Raw genomic sequence first — 18,880 nt, 5'->3', positions numbered from 1 at the left:
ATCTGTAAGCTATTCATATTTTACATAAAGTACATGCTTGTGTGGTAAGAATTAACATGCCTAGAATTTTGTATCAAAGTTAGCGTTGATATAATAGCCCGCTCCTAAAATAACCAGAGCACAGAAGATGGAGGGACAGGCTATTTGTAAGTCGTTTTGTATGATACTGTAATGCTCATCCAGCATTAACTTCCTCCAGTGGGACAGACAAGGGCTTATCTTGGTTCAACAAGGTCTCTGCAGTCTTCCTGTTTTTTTCTTCTTTTTAAAAAAAAACTAAGTCAAGTCTTGTCATCTAAATACTTTATGTAAACTAACTTGCAGTGTGTGACAGCAGTGTATGAAAAGGCTTGATACTAGGGCCAAAAGGGGAGAGCTTAAATATTCTTCCCTTGGCCCGCTCCATTTTGAAGCAGTAGTGGGACTGCGACTGTTACGAGAATTCGTAATTACTATGCAAGTGAATTGTTCTGACAAATGGTAATATCCTGAGCCTCAAACTTGCAGTGTGGATATTTGGTGCATTCTTGAAATCAAAATAACTTACTGCCTGTATGCTAATTGCTGTAATGTTAACAAGGCATCTGAGGTCTGCAGTCCTCAAGAAGGTGCTTCTTAGTGTCTAGGGGCTCCTCTGATGGCATCATGCAGAGGTTATAGTAATTCCCCTGTGGGAATTGCAGTGCTCTTTGAATCTCAGGGGACTGGCACTCAGGGTGACTCATTGGACCTGTTGAGTGATCCTCAGCGAGTCCTGCTAGTTATACTTATCCGAACTACGTACGTCCAAAGCAAAATGGCCCTACTAGGCCCCCTTCAGCCTTCTAGATGTTACTCAGGATGTTAATCAGTTACTTAAGGCAGGTGTGTTTATCAGAAGAGCTGATAGTTTAGTTGCCATGTGTAATTGACTTATATATAGGATGAGAAATAAGTCAGCTGTTCCCACAGCACAGTCCTTTTCACAGGAGTAGACAAGTAGCAGCGTACTGAAAAACTTGATGTTTCCAGGGGCTGGTTGTTTCACGCAGGTCAGTTTAATGTAAGGGAGCAAATTTCCCTCCTTGTAAGGAGTGACCAAATGCCACTTTATATCTAGGCTCCCTTTCTTAAAATGCTTGCAAATCTGTCTCCGAACTGGTAGTAGCTTTGGACCTTTCAAGACTGAAAACCTTTTTGTCTAGATATGGCTGAAATGCTGCTGGAAAGTAGTCCAGAGCACAGATACCTAAACCTTTATTCTTTTCAAAATAGTATCTGAATATTGCCTTTTTGTTCCTTTGGGGGAACGTCAGCCTGCTTTGCAGGTCAAAGATGCAATGTAATTCTTTGTCATGCATCAGGATTGACAGAGGTGGTAGAGTTTGACAAGGTGTCTAGACTTAAGTCAAGTTTGGACAGATTGAAATGTCTTCAGTCTAGGAATTTTGGCCTTGAAATTTTTGATATTGGGACTTTGGCCTATTCTGTATAGAGATGTGAAAATAAACCCATCTGAAAATACTCAGTTGAAGAAGACAGATGGGACAAATACGTAGAGGGAGTAGTGAGAATAATGCTTGTAAGCTTGTGTTGTTAAAGGCCAGAAGTATCCATGGCTTGATAGTTTAGTCAGCAGGATTACCTTTAAAAACTAAATATGCACGGAACTTCTTATGATATTTAAATTCAGCAGGAGTTTGATGTTCAGAAGACACAAGTCTGCAGCCCAAAGCCTCACTGCCCTTGAGTAACCATCCTCACTTCCTACGGATAGAGGTGATGAGATTGTGGCAGGAAAGGTTCACCGTATGCCTACACATGGATTAGATCAGGGTCTGTCTCAGTTCTCTTAGTAAAACACTTCCTTTTCTTACTCTTGTTTCTTCGTTAGTTTGTAAGTGAACCAGAGCGCAGGTACTTTCATGTGTGCTGCTGTCTAGTGCTTAGTGCAGCTCACTGACTTTATACTTCTGTAGTGCAAAGAAGTGGCATGCGAGTGCTGTCTCCTCATAAGCGGGCTTCTTGCAGGAGTTAAATATTGTTTGGGGTTTTTTTTTTCCTTTTAAGTACTGAATTACATCTTGAGCACAGAAAGAGAAAATCCTAAACACTTCTTTTAGTCTATTTGAGTTGTAATTCTGATTTGTATGCCTTAAATGGGTGTTTCAGTTAGTGGGGGATGCGCGGGGGGGGGGGTCAAGACTACTTCCCTACCACTGCCTTAAAGGGTTTATTTATTTTGCTAACTTTGAAAATGTCTAGCCTTAGTGTTAACAAATAATCATTCATAAAGTCATATCCTCCTCACAGGAGAGCTGGTTCATAGGCAGAAAAGGATTGAGAAAGGCCTGTCCTATTGGTGGATATTTGAACTAAATTTGAGCCTTTCCTCATGTAGTTTCTCAAGTTGGTCTAGCTGCTTATTAAAAGGGACATTATGGCGATTGTTAATGTAATGAAGTTCATTGACTCCAGCAAGTAAAGAATAGATTATCTGAATTTTGGATACTGTCCTGAAGGTGGCAAATCTCTGTGCAAGGCTAGAATGAACCGGTCAAGGCCACAGAAATGTGGTGACAGCTTCAGTCTTTGTTCTGCTTTAATAAACCAAAGGAAGAAAAAAAAAATAGTGCAGAAGTTTTCTTAGAACTCACCCTGTGCCTGGCTACCTGATTTGGCTTTCCAGTCCCTGCACCTGCAGTTCAGAGCGGGTGTTGCAGACCTCTGCCCAGCAGCAGCGATGCAGGGGTCCCGCGTGTTAGGAGTCCTTTTGTTGTCATGCTCGTGGTGAGGTGCTGGCTTTTTAGTATGAGGTTGTGTTAGTTGGTCGTGTTCTGACACTTTAGTTCAACTTTTCTGCTTTAAAAACAAGTCTTAAAGTGAGGTGGGAGCACCTTTGTACACTGTCAAAAAAACAATAATGGATTTTTTTGTGAAAAAGCAGATTAAACAAAATCTTTACTTTTCAATGCTACTGTCATGGGGAGGACAAGGGAGAAATTCTGAAATGTTCCTGTATCCCAGATCTTCAAGAGCAAAGCTGGGATGTCATCTCCCCCTGCTCTTTGCACTTCAGCTTTACAGGCACTTCTCAGTCTCCTTAACATGCAGAGCTGCCTGACATGCAGGCGTGGTGATTTGTAAAGGCACGGTGACATAGCTGGTCCTCACTGTGCCAGTGTGAGAGGACTGAGAGTATGAAGGTGGTGGAAGCCTTTGGTATGTATTGTGTGCTTTGACTTGCCTTTTTGATCACCTAGGATTTAATTGAACATCTGAGGCTTGGGGAAGGATATTACTTGACTTATTGGACCTTTCCTATATTGGCTAATGGGGGAAGGGGGCATCTTGGACAGGAGGACATTACATGGATGGGCACACAGGTGTTTGAATTGTAATGCAGATGATGTCTATTACTCTCCTTGTGGGGTGGGAGGAAATGGGCAAGAGCAGAGAGTAGGTAACTCCACTGCCTGGCAGGAAAATAATTGACTTTTTAAATACAGTGGAGCAAGGCTGATTTCTTGTTGATACTGATGAGTCTAGCCAAAGCCTCAGAGCTCTGGCATGACTTGGTTTCTTCAGTTAAATGCAGGAAAAGATGTTTTTTCCTGGCATTAGTGATCTTGTTTTGGGTCTGGCTCTGATCTAGATTAGGTTGTCTTAGAGCTGGAGATGTCAGAGTAGAGCACTTCTCATCTCAGGATGCCAGCAGATGGGTTGCCCTACTTATGGCTGGGCTCTTACTAGTCAGGGCTGGTTATCAAGGGCCCATAAAATGTTGACTTTCACTGGTTGTCACAGCTATTAAAATATTGAAAATGAGAAATAAATGCTGCATAAGGAGAACTTAGGCATTTGTTCACAAGCTTGTAAATTATCCCCAGCACCTTCTCTTAATTACTTTGTGTAAATTGAGTTCATGTATTTAGCTTTATGTGTAGGTAATCACTAGTGTAAGTGGTTGCTTATGTTTCAGATGCTGCTGTGCCTTTTATGTTTTAAAGATTAGAAGATGTTTATGGAAGGTGCTGCACTTGTCTGCCCTTTAGTGCTGGTTTTTATACAGTAGTCTTACAGCCTTTCTATGGGCTTTGTTCTCTGCCCTCCTGCTTCACAGGCTGGGGCAGGCAGTGCTTACAGCGCTCATATTTTAGGAGAAATTTAGGGTGCATGCACTGTTTCTTCCTTTCTCTCCCCACCTTTCCTTCTTCCGCAGCCTGCAATTGCACAGGGAACTGTGGCAATGCTTCTGTTTTTTTACATTGAACTTTCCAATCTGTTTGTGCCTTTGAGTGAATGCTTTCATTCTGCTACCAGGCTATATTTGCCTGTGGCAAGTCATAAGCTTTCAAAGGCTAGCTGAAACAGGTTGCTATATTGGTAAGTAAAAGCTCTCCAAGCTGTTTCCTCCAACTTGCAGTGTAGTAAGTATTGATTAGCATGGCCGTTCTCACACATGCTCACGAGGATACCTTTGTTCCCTGAGGCAGTGAGACCCCTGTTGGTGCTCTCTGGGCTAATGTTAGTGATGTCTGTTGCTTGAGGAAAGCTCTGAGGGATGAGACGTACCACTATCAGCTGTCCTCCAGGCAGGAAAACTTCCCAGCTGCCAAGGAGGGTCAGCCAGGTAGTTTCTAGAGCTGTTTTGAAGAGGCTACACTGCAAGTAGCAGAAAAGGCGTAGGGGAGGAAAATCTCATTTATCTAGTTCGATAAAGTATATCCAACTTTTTACAGGAAGGAGGAAGATATTTGAGAACTACTTCAAAGTGTGAGCTGCTCCTCTGACTACTTTAGCACATTTTTCTGACCAGATAATGTTGTCAGTTGTAGCTGTGGAGCTTCTAGGGGAAGCAGTAGTGGTGTGAAGGGTGGAAGTAAGCAAGAAGAAACAAAGTGTAGGGGGAGTGCTGGTCTCGGTAGCTGCCTTGTGCCCCACACTGGTTTGTTCAATAAGGTGGAATCTGAGGGGCTTTGATCAATCAGATGATTCAGTTAATTTGAGTAAACATTGCATGTTGTCACCTGGCCATTTGCCATGCAAAAATGATGCTAATTGACTGTGCTTTATAGGTGCAAGTTTGTAAATGCAGCTGTTGGTACTCAGGAGTTAAATCTAGCAGTGGCTTGAAAATAATGAACTGGGAACATGTGGAAGTATAACTACTCACGTGGCATGTGTTCCCATTGGGATAAATGTTGGAGTACCTATCAGGTTTTCATTGGGAAGGATTCAAGGGGTGGAAATGAAAGGTGTTTGTGTGCCCAGAACCAGAACTCTGCTGGGAGGCACCAGTACTTACTGCTTACGTTGTGTTTGATGCAGTAATGGAAACGTGAAGGAAGGCGCAGAGGAGTGGCTGGCTATGTCCTTCAGTCTTGAGTTTGTCTTGTGTTTTGTAATGGTGCTTATGAATCTGGAGTTACTGGAGCATTGAGAATAATTTGGCTCTCTTAGCTGAAATAGATAACAAGCTCTCAGTTGCCATGTCCATAAACTAACTTCTTTCTCTCTTCATTTGCAGTTACATTGTCTCATATCACGCAGCTGGTTCTGAGTCACAACAAGCTTACAAGTAAGTATACTCCTGTTTTTCGGGCTTCATTATCTGCAGTTGAGCAATATTGAAAACCTGACACTGCTAGTTTAATTTTTTTTTAATACAGCGCAATGTCACTGTTAAAGTGCCTCTTTATTAAACATAGAGATTGAGGATGTGACTTAGCAGCTGCATTCAACATGTCTTTCCAACTTCAATACAAATCTGTTGCATACTGGAAGATCTGTAATTCTCAGTCTTGTTACCAGTTCAGCCAAAAATCAATTCCCTATCACAGCTCTGAAGTCCTTACATTTAGGTGAGGACTTCTGATTTTTTTTTTAACTGTATCAAAAATTATACAGTTTGCATTTTAGTAGATGTATAACTAGTTTGACTGAAGCAAGTGACAATAAATTACAACTCAACTGCATTATACCTATAACCAAACATATGCGAGCAAGGTCAACTGAATGTGAGCTTCAGGCATGAAAATCAAGCAGTCTACTTCTGTCAAAAACAAACCTTTTGAGTGTAAGTTGTCTTGCTTGTACTGCACACACCACCTTCAGTTAGTGCCTTGTGGATACAACTTCCCATAGTAAAGAAGCCCTCAGGTGAGGTGTTGGTGAATAGCGTGTCATGAGAGCAGCATAAACGTGAGATTTAATTTAGTGGAAGCAGATATCAGACAAGCACTTGCAAGGCAAAAGAAATTATTTCTTTGTAAGAGAAAGGCTTACCCATCAGTGTCTTGTGCAAACACTCCTGCTTCTTGGTTGTTGAAATAAAAGGAGTGAGTTTCGGCTGGTCTGTGCTACTGTGCATCTTCTGAAGAAAACAAAAGTGTTGGTCTTGTTGATGTTCTGTTTGTCCTTGTCTGCTCTCTGCATGTGCAGTGGGTTTCTATCTCAAGCAGTCCTTCCATTTTGGAACTAAATTTTTTAAGAGTGGATGAAATGGGGCAGGGAATGGAAGCACCAAAGTGGGGGGGTGCTGGGACATGACTGTGCAGGTGCTGTAGCATTTATGTCATGTCCCAGCCTGCGAGGAAGAGGGAGATCGACCAAGGTTCTAATGACCCCCTCGGACTAAATTAAGGTGAAATGACACCAAACGATCAATTAAACATTTTATTTCAATGCAGAAGTAATTTGAACTTGAAAAGGCAACTCAAACTTGAAAATATGGAAAAGCCTTGATAGTGAGGATTCTTGTTAACCATATTTGTAAAAGAAGAGGAAAAGAAAGCGGGGTGGAAAGAGAACTAAAAAGAGAGATAGGGAGATATCACCACCCTTGGATGCAGCACTGATGATGACAAACGTGAGGATTGTTGGTGGGCCTGCACCAGTGTCTCGGTTGTAGTGTCTTTTATAGTCTAAGCCCTGAGGCATACCTTCAGGTGTGCCTCCTGTGAGCTTACAGGGTGCTTGTTCCAGAAATTTCATGATCTTCTGTGCAGGTGCCATTGTGAGGGGTGGTTGCGAGGGGTCTTTCGGGCAGCCATAAGCCCCTTCCTCAAATAAGCTTTGTATGACCTCAGTGAGTTGCTATGTGAGGCTCAGCAGAACCTGGGACCGCGCACCCTCCACATGCCCCCCACACCCTGTGCCCAGCAATTTCCCACCTGCAGTTCGCTACATCCCACTTCACACCAATGTTTGAGACATTAACTCTTTCAGTCCCCTACAATGTACCAGGCTGTACCCAAGAAAAGCTTTACAAATTGAGACTAAGGTTAAAATAACCCAGCAAAACCCTCTTGAATTCTGAACTAGTTGCTGCATGAGCTGTAAGATATTATGTGTTACTCTAGAACAGATGTATTAATGCAAAAATCTCACTTTAAGGCTTTGAGCATTTGCAGAGGAATAAGTGTGAGGAAAATATGAAAATATTCTTAGATTCTAGAACATAAACTACTTCTCTGGATGCAGTTTATTGGGTACTAATGCATAGCTTAAAGGGTTTGAAGTAGTAGTAAATAGGTGAAAGTATGGGCACTATGTGAGTGGCTGTGAAAGGTACGAATTGGTTATTCTAGGCCCTCGTTCTGATTCTATAGTGTCCTCTAGACTGGCATCTTGCTACTTGTTTTTGTCCTTTTCTTAGTTTTCAAAGAAATCTCAATTTATTTATAAATATGACCAGCAATTTCCAGCCATCTAACATGTAAATGATGACACATGGGTAAATTAATGAGCAAATTCAGGAAGGGAAAATTGTAAGCACTGCTATTAAGCACGTAGCTCTACCTCCAGTTGAGAAGGTCATGAAGTTACAAATAGCTGGAAGCTGAGAGAATGTTTTGCAAAAGCATTATGGTGAACTAGCTTTGGGCGTCTGTTATCAGCCACTGATGGAGCTGGGCTGCGGGGCCACCCAGCTAGTGGCTTTTGTGTTCCCTCAGGTCACAGCAAGGAGGTGCCTGTCTATGAACTTGAGCTGCCTAAAAGCTAGGCAGTTAAATCCAGTATCCAGCCACTTCAGCTTTCTCTGCAGCTTTCAGAGGGTTGCAGGCACCCTGAGGTAGCGATTCATTCTGCACACCTCTGTCTATCGCCTGTGTGACAACGTCAGACGACTCATCCAAAGCTGGGTACTTAGTGCTGCCAGGCAGAACTTCTCTCTGGTGCTGATTATCTGCTCTGGTATCTTCTCTCTGAATGACTGCTTACCTGGCACAAGGATGGAATGAGTTGTGAACATTATTCTTGGAAAACTTGACTGTTCTTTCTCTGAGGTTTGTGGAAATCCTACAACTTTTGAAAGCTAACAGACTTCAGAGGACTTAATCATCTGTTCCATGTGACACCTTACGCATCTTAAATGTAGCTGAATGGTGAGTTCAGCTGGACACACAACTGGCTGGGCAGGCAGCTGGTACCTTCCTTGCTCTGAGGAAGAGAAGACAGGCTGAAACTCCTGCAAGGAGGCTTGAATCACAGTAAACTTGGCTGTCTGAGAACTGAGCCTGGGGAGGATAATATACTTGAGCATGAGCACCAGAACTAAAAGCGAAGTAACCTATGTCCTAGCTACGAGTCTTAGCGGCAGGCCTGACTGGGAGAGGAAGAAGATATGGTAATAAGGGGGTTCCACGAAGGATGTTTAACTTATTTGAGAAAAATCCAGACTATACAATTTGTTTAAAGCAGTTTTTGTTTTCAAAGTACCGGTTTAAGGATTGCTACTGCTTTAAAATTGTATTATTAAATAACACTTCTAATTACTGCTTTCTTCTAAAGTAGCCCTTAGCTCAGCAAGCTTCAAGTATATCTGTTGTCTCAGCCAAGGGATTCTGTCAGCCTTTCTAATTGTTATGTTTGGGTTTCTTTTATGGGAAGGTAAATCCACTGCTTCTCCTGAGAAGTAACCCATCAAGTCTGAAACTTACTATTCTTTCACAATTTGATGTGGACATTTAAATAGACAGCACACATTTTTAAAAGGCTAAATTTCAAGTTCATATTCTCATATTTGACACTGTTGACCTAATCTTTTAAGCTATGTAATTAATTGTCTTATCAGATTGTTCTTAAAATGACTAGGAAAGTGGTGGCGGTGACACTTGACATGCTACACTAAGGTCGTATTAGCATCTTCTACTAGTTTTCTGCCATTTAAATGAGTGTTCCGCTTGCTGATTTTTCGTGCTGTTTAGAGTAAATATGTCTATCTGGAAGAATAAATACATGTGAAAACTGGATATGCATATTTTATGTAACCATAGTTCATATTTTTGCCAGGAAACTATTAAAAGTAAGTAAAGTTTCATTAGCAAGTATGAGGACCACACTATTAAATCTATCATACTGCTTAGAATATTTTTGTAGCATGGTTTTTGTTAATATTTCTAGTATGCCATTCATACTGCTGGTGCTTGTGCATTTACATGTCTGTAAATCATTCATTATCAGAAGTACTCAAATCCACATTAATTTTTTTTTTTCTGGAGGATATTAAGCTGGATTTTTTTTCAGCTGTCTGGTGCTGTGCTAATGGAGTCTTGAACTGGCTGTTTCTGCTCCAGGTAGCTTCTGGAACAGTTGAGTCTGTCCTTTGCTGCTTGATGAGAACTTGTTGTGCTTCAAAATCACAAGTAAACTCTAGGGGAAGCTAAATAGCTGTGATTCTGCAGTCTTGTTGAGCCAGTCGCTGCATAAGTGACAAACCTAGCATGATTCCACTTCGGGGTCTCCTGTCACAGTACAGTTGAAAGCAGAGGAAGTAAGCGAGTGTGTGTTTTTTTCCTAACTTAACCTAGACGTATGAGCCAGGGCCTCCATATATTGTACTGGGAAATTTTTGTTCCATCATTTAGTGATCTAATGAGAAGCAAAATTAAAGACAGTCATGCTTGCTTATGCTCTTAGCCTTCATAGGTTGCCTGATCCTGACCCAGGTGTCTTTTGAACCCATTGGCTAACATCCAAATAAATGGAATAGAAGTCCTGACAAATGTTCCTCAAATTTGTGGAAATGAGTGGCTGAATGATAGAGATCTGCCTTTCAGTGTGATGAAGTAACTTGGGTAGATGTGACCAAACAAAGACAAAGTTGTCTTTGTTCCATGCCATTTGATGGGAGCTGGGGGACATATGGGTGACATTCACCTCCTGCTCAGTGGGATCATTAATAGGATATGAATAGTGATAGGGAATTAGGGTAACTGTGCTGGAGGGGTATGGAGGGAGTTGGAGGCACAGGACATACTTCTGTAGAAGCCATGCTTGATCACTTTGGTCAATCACAAATATTGTTCTGCCTCTTCTGTGCAACAGTAATGATTTTTATGTTTATCTATTGTGCTGTTTTGTGTGCTTCCACTTAGGACTGCTTCACCCAAGTCTTAATGGAACTTGACTTCTCTTGAAGTCCACAGTAATCTTGGCCACTTGCTCTTTCTGATAGCCCTGTGCAGGATGGTGAACTTAAGGCATTGATGTAAATCTGCATGTTTTGCAGGGCCAGCCAGCATGCTGCTGCTTAGGTTCCTGCTGCATGGTTGTTGCTGGGGTGGCTGTGTCAGTTGTGTATTCTGCTGTGTTTGGTTTCCAGTGGTTTGGAGTGTCACGAGGCTTCTGAAGTGTTTAAGGAATTTGTCATAGAAGTTCTTGAAATCAAACTTTATCCTACTTCATTCAAAGCTCTTCAGCTAGAGTTTGTGGTTTCATAACCACATTTCATTTCTGAGGGACAATTGTTGGGAAGTGCAGAATACTGGGGTGCCTGGGGAGCCCAGGTCAGGGAGAGGAAAGGCATATTGCTAAGATTGTCTGTCTTCTACTCTGGGACTTGCCCATGTCATTTCAAGCAGGATAGTTTGGAGCTGTAGGAGAGATGGGGAGGGGGGCGGAGGGAGGGCATCCAGCTGGGAATAAGGTTTCAGTATTACATTGTCTTGAGGGCTTAGGGTTTTTTTAAAAATTAGTTACACTAGACCACCAAAGGGCTAACTTTGGGGGGGAAAAAAGTACCTCTGCAGGCTTGAACTGAAGTCGGCAGGGTAAATTAGTCTTCAACTTTTGGTAGCCTTATGCCACCAGATTTGTAAGTGAGCAATAATTGGACGAGAATTAGATGTTTCCTTTAAAAAAGGGTTTTTCTCTATTGTTAAGACTGTTTGAGCATATATATTGTGGCTTATGCCTTACGTGCCTTTCTTTTTTTCCTTGCTGAGCAGAGTTTGTGAACTATTTTGCCATGAAGTGGTACTGAAATTTGTAGACTTTAGATAGCTAGGCTAACTCAAGGTATTCTCCAGGTACTTAAAATTTCACATCCTACTATAATCACGCTTAATATCCTTACTTGGTATGCTGATGAGATTTAACAATTAAAATCCCTGCACTGCATCATGAATAGGAAGTATGCCTGAAGAGCGTTCGGAAGCTCAGGTTAACAGTAGCCCACCCAGGAGTGCACAGAGGGGAAGACGTGACTGGGAAAGCAGGCTGGGATGTTAAAGGTTACTTCAGCATTGACAATAGGTGCAAGTGCTGGGCATCAACATGTGCGCAACTATTGTGCTACCAACTTGACATGTTTTATTTTCACTTATTTTTGGGATATGCTGTAAGTTTTTGATGTTTTGTAGCTAACAGTTATTTGACTGACTTACCCGATAGATTAATTAATGCTGGAAACATTTGTAAAATCTGTTCAGAGATTATAGCTTTTGTGTCATTATCTGGTTGTACCTGGAGTTCATGAGTGTTTCTGCCATCAGTGGAAATACTGGTATTATATGATTTGTCCATTAGAGGTCACTGTTTAAGTAGATTTAGAAGTTTCTTTCATGGGAAGATGCTTATGCTCCTGGTAGCGATTCAGTCTGCCTGGTAGGTGGTAGGGAACAGCAGCTTAGTTTTGCTTTTCTCCTCAGTCTCCTTAACCTCAGGTGATCCTGTGTTTGTGCTGCCTTTAGACGTCCTCAAAAGTTGTCTCCTATTCATAGTTTGCTCCTGCTAATTTTTCTACCCATTTGCTTTTGTGCTCTGACTCCTTGCCCAGTATTATCAAATGTCTGAATAACAAAAGATTTGGAATAACTATTTTTTTTTTTTCCTGAAACCTCCTGTATCACCTGATGTCACGTTCTCTGTCCTCTTCTCCCTCTCCTCTGAGCTGCTGCCCCTTGATGTTCTCTGCTCTTTCTGCTGAGTTTTCCTTGATTCTCAAGTGTAATCCTTTCCTCATCTTTAGTCCGTTTCTTTTTGTGAGCTTATCCATTAGCTTTTACTGCTGGTTCCCATTTCCACACTTGAATTTTATTTCAGAGTTAACTTTCTGATCCTATCGGAATAGTTGTGTCTCATCACGTTCCTTTGACAGCTATATGGCCACTCTTTATCACCCTTGTGCATTTTGCCTTCTTCCAGCAGAGCAGTTACACAGTTCAAAACTTTTGTCCTTTTTTTTGCTGCTCACACAGCTTACTGCTTCTTTGCTCTACCACCTCCTTCCAAATTGTTTTGCTCTCTGTGTCTGACCAGCACAGAAGCTTGTCCCTTTATCGCTGCTAACCCTCTTGAGGGTGTCCTCGAACTTATTTAATATACTGCTAGGTTCCCTTGATGTCATCCTTATGTTAGGCCATCTTCTTTATAAGTCACCTTTCTGGCTGTATACATCTGTCTAGATGCATTGGAGGTAGTCCAAAGACAGTTAGCAACACTTCATCTGTCTGTCCTGAATTCTTTCCCAGTCTAGCTGCTTTGTCTTCTCCAGACTGCTGAAATGTGTTATGGTGTCTCCCACTGGTGTTGTCTGACACTTTGCATTTTGCCTGGTATCAGGTTATTTATACAGCAAACTTGCTGACTGCTACGGGGAACTAGATGTCCATATACTCTTTACTGCTTCTTATATTCTCCTCTTCTTGTATACTCCTCTACTTCTGCCTCTGCTTCCTTCTGGTAAGTTGTTCCACACGGTTGTACTGACATGATATACCCCAAAATGGTGCAAGTAAGCTATCTGCGTAGTGAAACTAGGGTTGTGTCCAAAGCACAAGACCCCTGCCTGCCTGACGGTGGCCTCTCAACTGTGCTTGGGAGTGGTGCTTTAAGTTAACTGTAAGCCTTTCATTTTTGTTATATATTTTTATTTGTTTTTACTTCCCATTTCTGGTGCAGGGATCTCTAAAGGGAAATCTTTTTATGAACTCAGCACACAGGGGGACCTATACATATGCCTTACTAAATTTGTGACATCTGAGTTCTGCACAAATGTTTAGATTAAATACCTTGTTAGCTTTTTTCTGTTCTCCCTGAATAAAACCCAAACCTTTGGTTCTGAGAAAGTACAGATGGTAGAGCATTTTAGCTTTAAATAGTATAAATTTTGTTTTTAAGAATCTTTGGGAGAATGAAGCAGAATAATTTATGAAATAGTTTTGTGCTGTAATGGTATAAAGAGTGCATGCTGAAACTACCCCAATTTTTGCATAATTGAAATTGTCAGAGTTTGTACTGTATGGCAACAAAGTCAGTTTTACATCATAAGTAAGTGTACATACTAAATACGGCACTAGACACAAATCACTTGTGTCTAGGTCATAGTTCTTCAGGAGCTGTTCTTTTATTAAAAGGTATGTGCAAACACATTAACTCCTTTTTTTTTTATAAGTCTCAATGTTTCTGACGTGTTTTAGTGCAAATTTCTTGTGTCCTTACTTATCTCCCGGTGGCTTAAAATAACTAATTTTTTTTGTGGAAGCCCCATATAAATGATCTTTTGCCACGTGTATGTACAGGTTGTAATATAGAATTGTTGGAAACCCTCTTGCTAGATATAGACTGTTTTGAAGTTCACATTTTCAAAACTAGTAAATGTTGCACAGGTGAACTCACTTCATTAAAGAGCTTAATTTTGTATCATAAAGAATTTGCTGTCTAACAAGCCGAGTGGAATTTTTTTGTTGCTAATATTGAAAGATGGAGGTGAGAAGGTAGATTTGGTCTACACTGAGGGGAAACTGGATTTAGTTTTGTATACTTGCTTTTGTACTCTATTTTCTAGGTATTCTTTTTGTTCTTCTAGTAATCAGGTGTGTTGGTTTGAAGTGGATAATGACACATTTCCATTGGTGCCCTGTGTCAAAAATACTGTGGAGTAAAATAACCCTTAGGGTGAAATAATTTCCTGATCTTTATCTCAAGCTGGCAATTTGTGGTAATGTGGTTTCTCTTGTCTAGAAGGAATATCTGCTGTAGCTGGAAATGAAATATGTCAGCTGAAGCCTGGGATCAGTTAATGTAGAGGCGCAGGGAGGACTCTGTACCATACAGACTCAAAGCAGTGGCTTTCAGTACTGGGTAGAGGGAGCCCAAACTAGGAGGGAGCTTAATTTGTTCCCAGCTCTGAGGGCTGGAATAAGGGCATGTGTAAACACGTGCTGACTTTGCTTTTGAGCAGTGTGGGTTTTTAGCGCAGTCTTTTCCTGTGCATGTGTTCAGAGGACAAACTGGTGTCTCTGATAAATAGCATCAGTATGGCGGGCTGTGATGCCAAGTTGGGGAAGAGTCAGTTGATCCAAGTAGCAGTAGAAAATAGTCCTAGGGGAGTTCTTAAAAACATTTCAGTGGTATAAAAAGTGTACTATTAATACTGCCCAATAAAGTGAACTGAAATTATGGACTATTTTTCAGATACAGTGAAAGCAGGATTTTGTAAACAAGCTCTGCTAAGCACACAGGTAGGTTGGTATGCCTGAGTAAAAGGCTGAGTGACCTTGACCTGTGAAGGGTAACCTGTAGTATCTGTTCAAGACCTGGTGTTCAGGGCGTCTTTGGTTAGTCCCTCTTGTGGACTGCAGAAAGCATGTTAAATAGACTGAAGTAAAGAGAATTGGGGGCGGGGGTGAGGGTGAACATGCAGAACTTAAGCTGGTTTGATTTAACTAAAGCCAGCTACTGTGCAGTAGTGTGAAACTCTGGAAAGATCGTGCTTAAACAACTTAAGCACCTCAAGGAGACTCACTGAGATTTAGTGAGACCATTTGCAATTGCATTTGGTGGAAGCCTGATAATAAATCTCAATTTAACACTATCTGCTAAAGTTCTTCAGTCCTGCAGAAGTTATTTTTCTTAACAATTCCCTGTTGTTGAAATATCAACACATCTGACCTGTAATAAGGGGGTGTAGCCTGAGTTATTCAACTTTTTTGCATGGTGTACCACATGTTTAGGTGTTTTTGTTTTTTCCTTCTGACATAAAAGTAAGGTAGCAAAGCATCTTGGCTGAACTATGCACTCCTGACAAAACAGGTATCGAAACTGAAGATGCTGTGGTCCCCTACGGTACTTGCATGTCACACTAATTCAAAAAGCTTGGCTAATAGTGCGTGTTCATCAAAATTATTTGTAGAAATTAAGGGACATGTTTATATCCACATTTTTATACCCATCCTCACTTGAACAGTACTGTTACTTTCTGCTGTAAAAAAAGCTAACAATCATCAGATTTTTGTGAGCTATTTTGGTGTGGTTGCAGTTTTTTGCTGTTAGGTTATTTATTTTCAACGTGGTAATTGCTTCCTAACCTCAGCCCCTGGTTTCTCATATTTCTCTACAAACTCAGAAGTGCATCTTAAGCTTTCTTCTCAGAGAAGAACAGATTTGTCCTTTGTCTTCACTAGATGTCACTTGATTCCCAGTCTCTTCTCAGCTTTCTTGTGCTCGCACCACTTCTTAGACTCTGGCTTCTAAATTAAAACGGTTTGTTGATAAATTATTTTGTTAGCACAGTAGCAATCAGTGAGCTATAGTATAATTTAAACGTGTTCATAGGAACATTTTCATAACTGCAGTGCTTCTGTGGATGATTGCAAAAACAAACTCTGCTGGTTTCTGGAAAGAGCTGAAGATTAAGGAGCAAGTTTGGTTTTAATGTTTTCAGTGTTGGGAAGGTTAGTATCCATCTTTGGAAGAGAGTGGAGAGAGGGCAGAAGGGGGAACTTGAACTACATAATGTGTAAATTAAGTACTGCATGCTTCACTTGGGATAAGGATTCTCTCCAGTTAACTGCCAAGTATGATATCAGCATGCCTATGAATATTTAAAATGAAAACTGTTGTGTTCTCCCTCTGCTAATTCCTCTTTCATTTTGGTGAAGCTGACTGCTTCGCTCTCAGTATAACAGAACCCTTGTCAAATGAATCTAAACATGACTCCAGCTCTAAGAGCACAGTTATATTGGATGCACAGAATGCATTATGTATTTAGTATTCTAAATTCTTCCTCCCCCATGAAATGTGAGTAACATTTCATGTCTTTATGACCTTTACTCTAGGGGATCCTTACTCACGAAAAGTTCCTGTTGACGCTAACTGGATTAGCAACAGTCTGCAGAACTGGGTTTGTTATATAGTTCACAGGTTTTACTTGAGGTTTAAGAAGTAGATTCTCACTCTTGGCAAGAAAACCTTATCTAGGATCTGCAGTGGACTGATAGCACTCTCAAAGGTCTGTACTGAGTTCTTTTTACTCTGTATGACTCTTGACCAGCTTTTAAGTGGAACGATTTGATGAGAAACTGGCATAGTCTTATAAATCACTTCTCTGACAAGTAGTGCTATTTTAATAGCTCTTCTGGATAAATATTCCCTTAGAACCTGTAAAGGTTTAGAGTACTACTGAATGTCATGTTCCTAGGTACTGCAAAATTATTTCATTAAGTAAAGAAACATTCTGAAAAAATAAGGGATTCTGCAGCTTAAAGTTTCTAAACATATGAATGTCAAATAAACAAATCATGTTTTAAATAAATAAATTTCTTATTTCACTTGATGTCTGATTCAAACCCCATTGGATTCAATGGGAGGTTTTCTGTAGCCTTTGAATCATATTTATTGAGGAGACTGTAAGCTTACTTGCACATAGTTTTATGAATAGTCAGGTGTAACAGATACGGTTTTCTGAGCAGCAGTGGACATTCAGTGTTAAGGTATACATGAATCAAACTGTTTATCTCAGTTTACATGCTATGTGTTGCTCTCATGGAGACTTTTTTACAAAATAATTTCACTTGTCCAATTAGGTAGTTTATTGACTCTTGTCACATTTTTCATCTGAGCTTCCTTGTCTAAAATGTTTTTTATTTTAGTTTTAACTTGTAAAGGAAATTTTTATATGGGTCTTTTTTATTAAGAGTGTCTTTAGGAATGTTTGATTTAATGTCAGTACCTGCTAAGTATAAAAAACCAGACTAAATTTCATCTTTTAGATCCAAAGCAAATGGAGGCTTAATCTCGCAAACACCTGAGTTTGTTCACTTTTAAAGTTGTGAGGATTCCTGTTGTTTTCCAGTGTTTCACAGAAGCTTTAAGACAAATAATCCTGGAGGTCATTTGCAGAAATAGACATTTACCAGAAAACCTGTGCATTTTCAGCTGTATGAAGACCCTGCCACCTAAAGAGGAATTGTATTGAAATCTAGATGAATGACTGTAGAGTGGCAGTGTGGAACTAGAGGGCAAGAGATGTGCCTCCTTTTCTCCTCTTCCATTTCCTTCTTCTTCCTGCTTTGTTAGAGGTTGGGTGTACAAAAGGAGCTGGATCTGGATGTGAGCGCTAAGCAGTGGTGTGAGAACCTCTTCCTGTTTTACGAGAAAGGGTTACATCTGAGACACCTGTAACTCCAACCTGATTTAACTGATTTAAATGTTCTTAGCATGTTTCTCTGCATGATAGTTGTCTCGGTTAAAAGGTCTGTCTAACCCATCATCCGTCCTCCAACAGAGGGCAACATCAGACCTCTAGTAAAGATAGGTGTCTGGTGTTGGTTTCTGGATCTTGATGTGGAGAGAGAACTAAGGTCCAGATCCAGGATACTTAGGTGTGGAGTTATATATAAGCATTGATTAGTAGAGTTTAATCCTTCTTCTGATATGATTTCCTAAACATACACAACTTTTGAACAGCTGCTGCTTATTTAGGAATAAAATTAAAAACTTGCCTTGAGTGAAAGGCTGCTCTGATGAGAATATATTTTAGTTTGTAAAGAATTGCTACTAACTTCAGGACAAAAAAGAGCATATTTGTTCTTAAAAGCTTTGAAGTATAACAAGTTGCCAGTCCTTATTTACTCTTATTCCTTGGTGTGCTGTCTGTAGACCCTCTCTTTCACTCTCAACCAAGCTCTTGAAATCAAGGTGAACTCTACAGCTGTCACAGTGAATCCCTCTATGCAATTTCCAGTATTGAACAAGGGGAAGGAAGCTGTTCCTGGTCTTGTGAAGTGAGACTTAATATGAATGGGGCTTCATGATGTGACTGAAGCTTCACAGGAGAATTCAAAGGCGTCGGTCTGCCAAATTTTACTAGCATTTGCTGAGGGGGAGTTTACTTGTTAATGACACTGGGCAGCAGATGGTCTTAGAAGAGTTGTTAAGACACTGTGGATTGTACTGTAAATATGTGGGTGAATGGAACCAGAATGCCGGCAGTTCGGTCTCACCGCTCATCATGAGAAGGTGACTTGAGTGGAATTCAGTATTGCCAGAACATGAATTTCGTTGGTGTTTGGCAGTCTGCTTTGTATCTGGGAAGAACTTGCAGCACAACAGTGGGATGGTAGTTGGGACACACTTAGTTGTATAAACTTCAGAACAGAGAACATTATATGCCTAGTTAACCTTGCTTGACCACTGCTGATCTTTAGATGTGAAGGTACTGAACCTGTGCAGTTTAGCTACAAGACCAGTACAGGAGTTAATTTCAGTCTTCTAATTTTGAATCCAAGAGAGCATTCATATTACAAATGAATCTTAACTGTTGAACCAGAAAATAAGCTGTTATAGGAAAAGGTCCTCTCTCCCCTACCATAAACCTGTTCTGAGCTATTCC

General features: G+C 40.7%; 1 protein-coding gene across 2 annotated transcripts in view; it reads left to right on the top strand.

Moving 5' to 3' along the window:
* The window catches only part of RSU1 (Ras suppressor protein 1), a 113,845-nt gene that overhangs the window by 8,942 nt on the left and 86,023 nt on the right, over positions 1-18,880 (top strand). For both annotated transcript variants that reach the window (XM_064444710.1, XM_064444711.1), the window contains exon 3: positions 5,510-5,560. In XM_064444710.1, the coding sequence (XP_064300780.1) occupies positions 5,510-5,560 (51 nt within the window). The remainder of the gene's footprint in view (positions 1-5,509; positions 5,561-18,880) is intronic.

The sequence above is a fragment of the Phalacrocorax carbo genome, chromosome 2 (assembly GCF_963921805.1).
Source record: "Phalacrocorax carbo chromosome 2, bPhaCar2.1, whole genome shotgun sequence".
NCBI lineage: Eukaryota > Metazoa > Chordata > Aves > Suliformes > Phalacrocoracidae > Phalacrocorax > Phalacrocorax carbo.
Note: the sequence above shows the minus strand (reverse complement) of the source record. Positions and strands in the feature narration are given on the sequence as shown.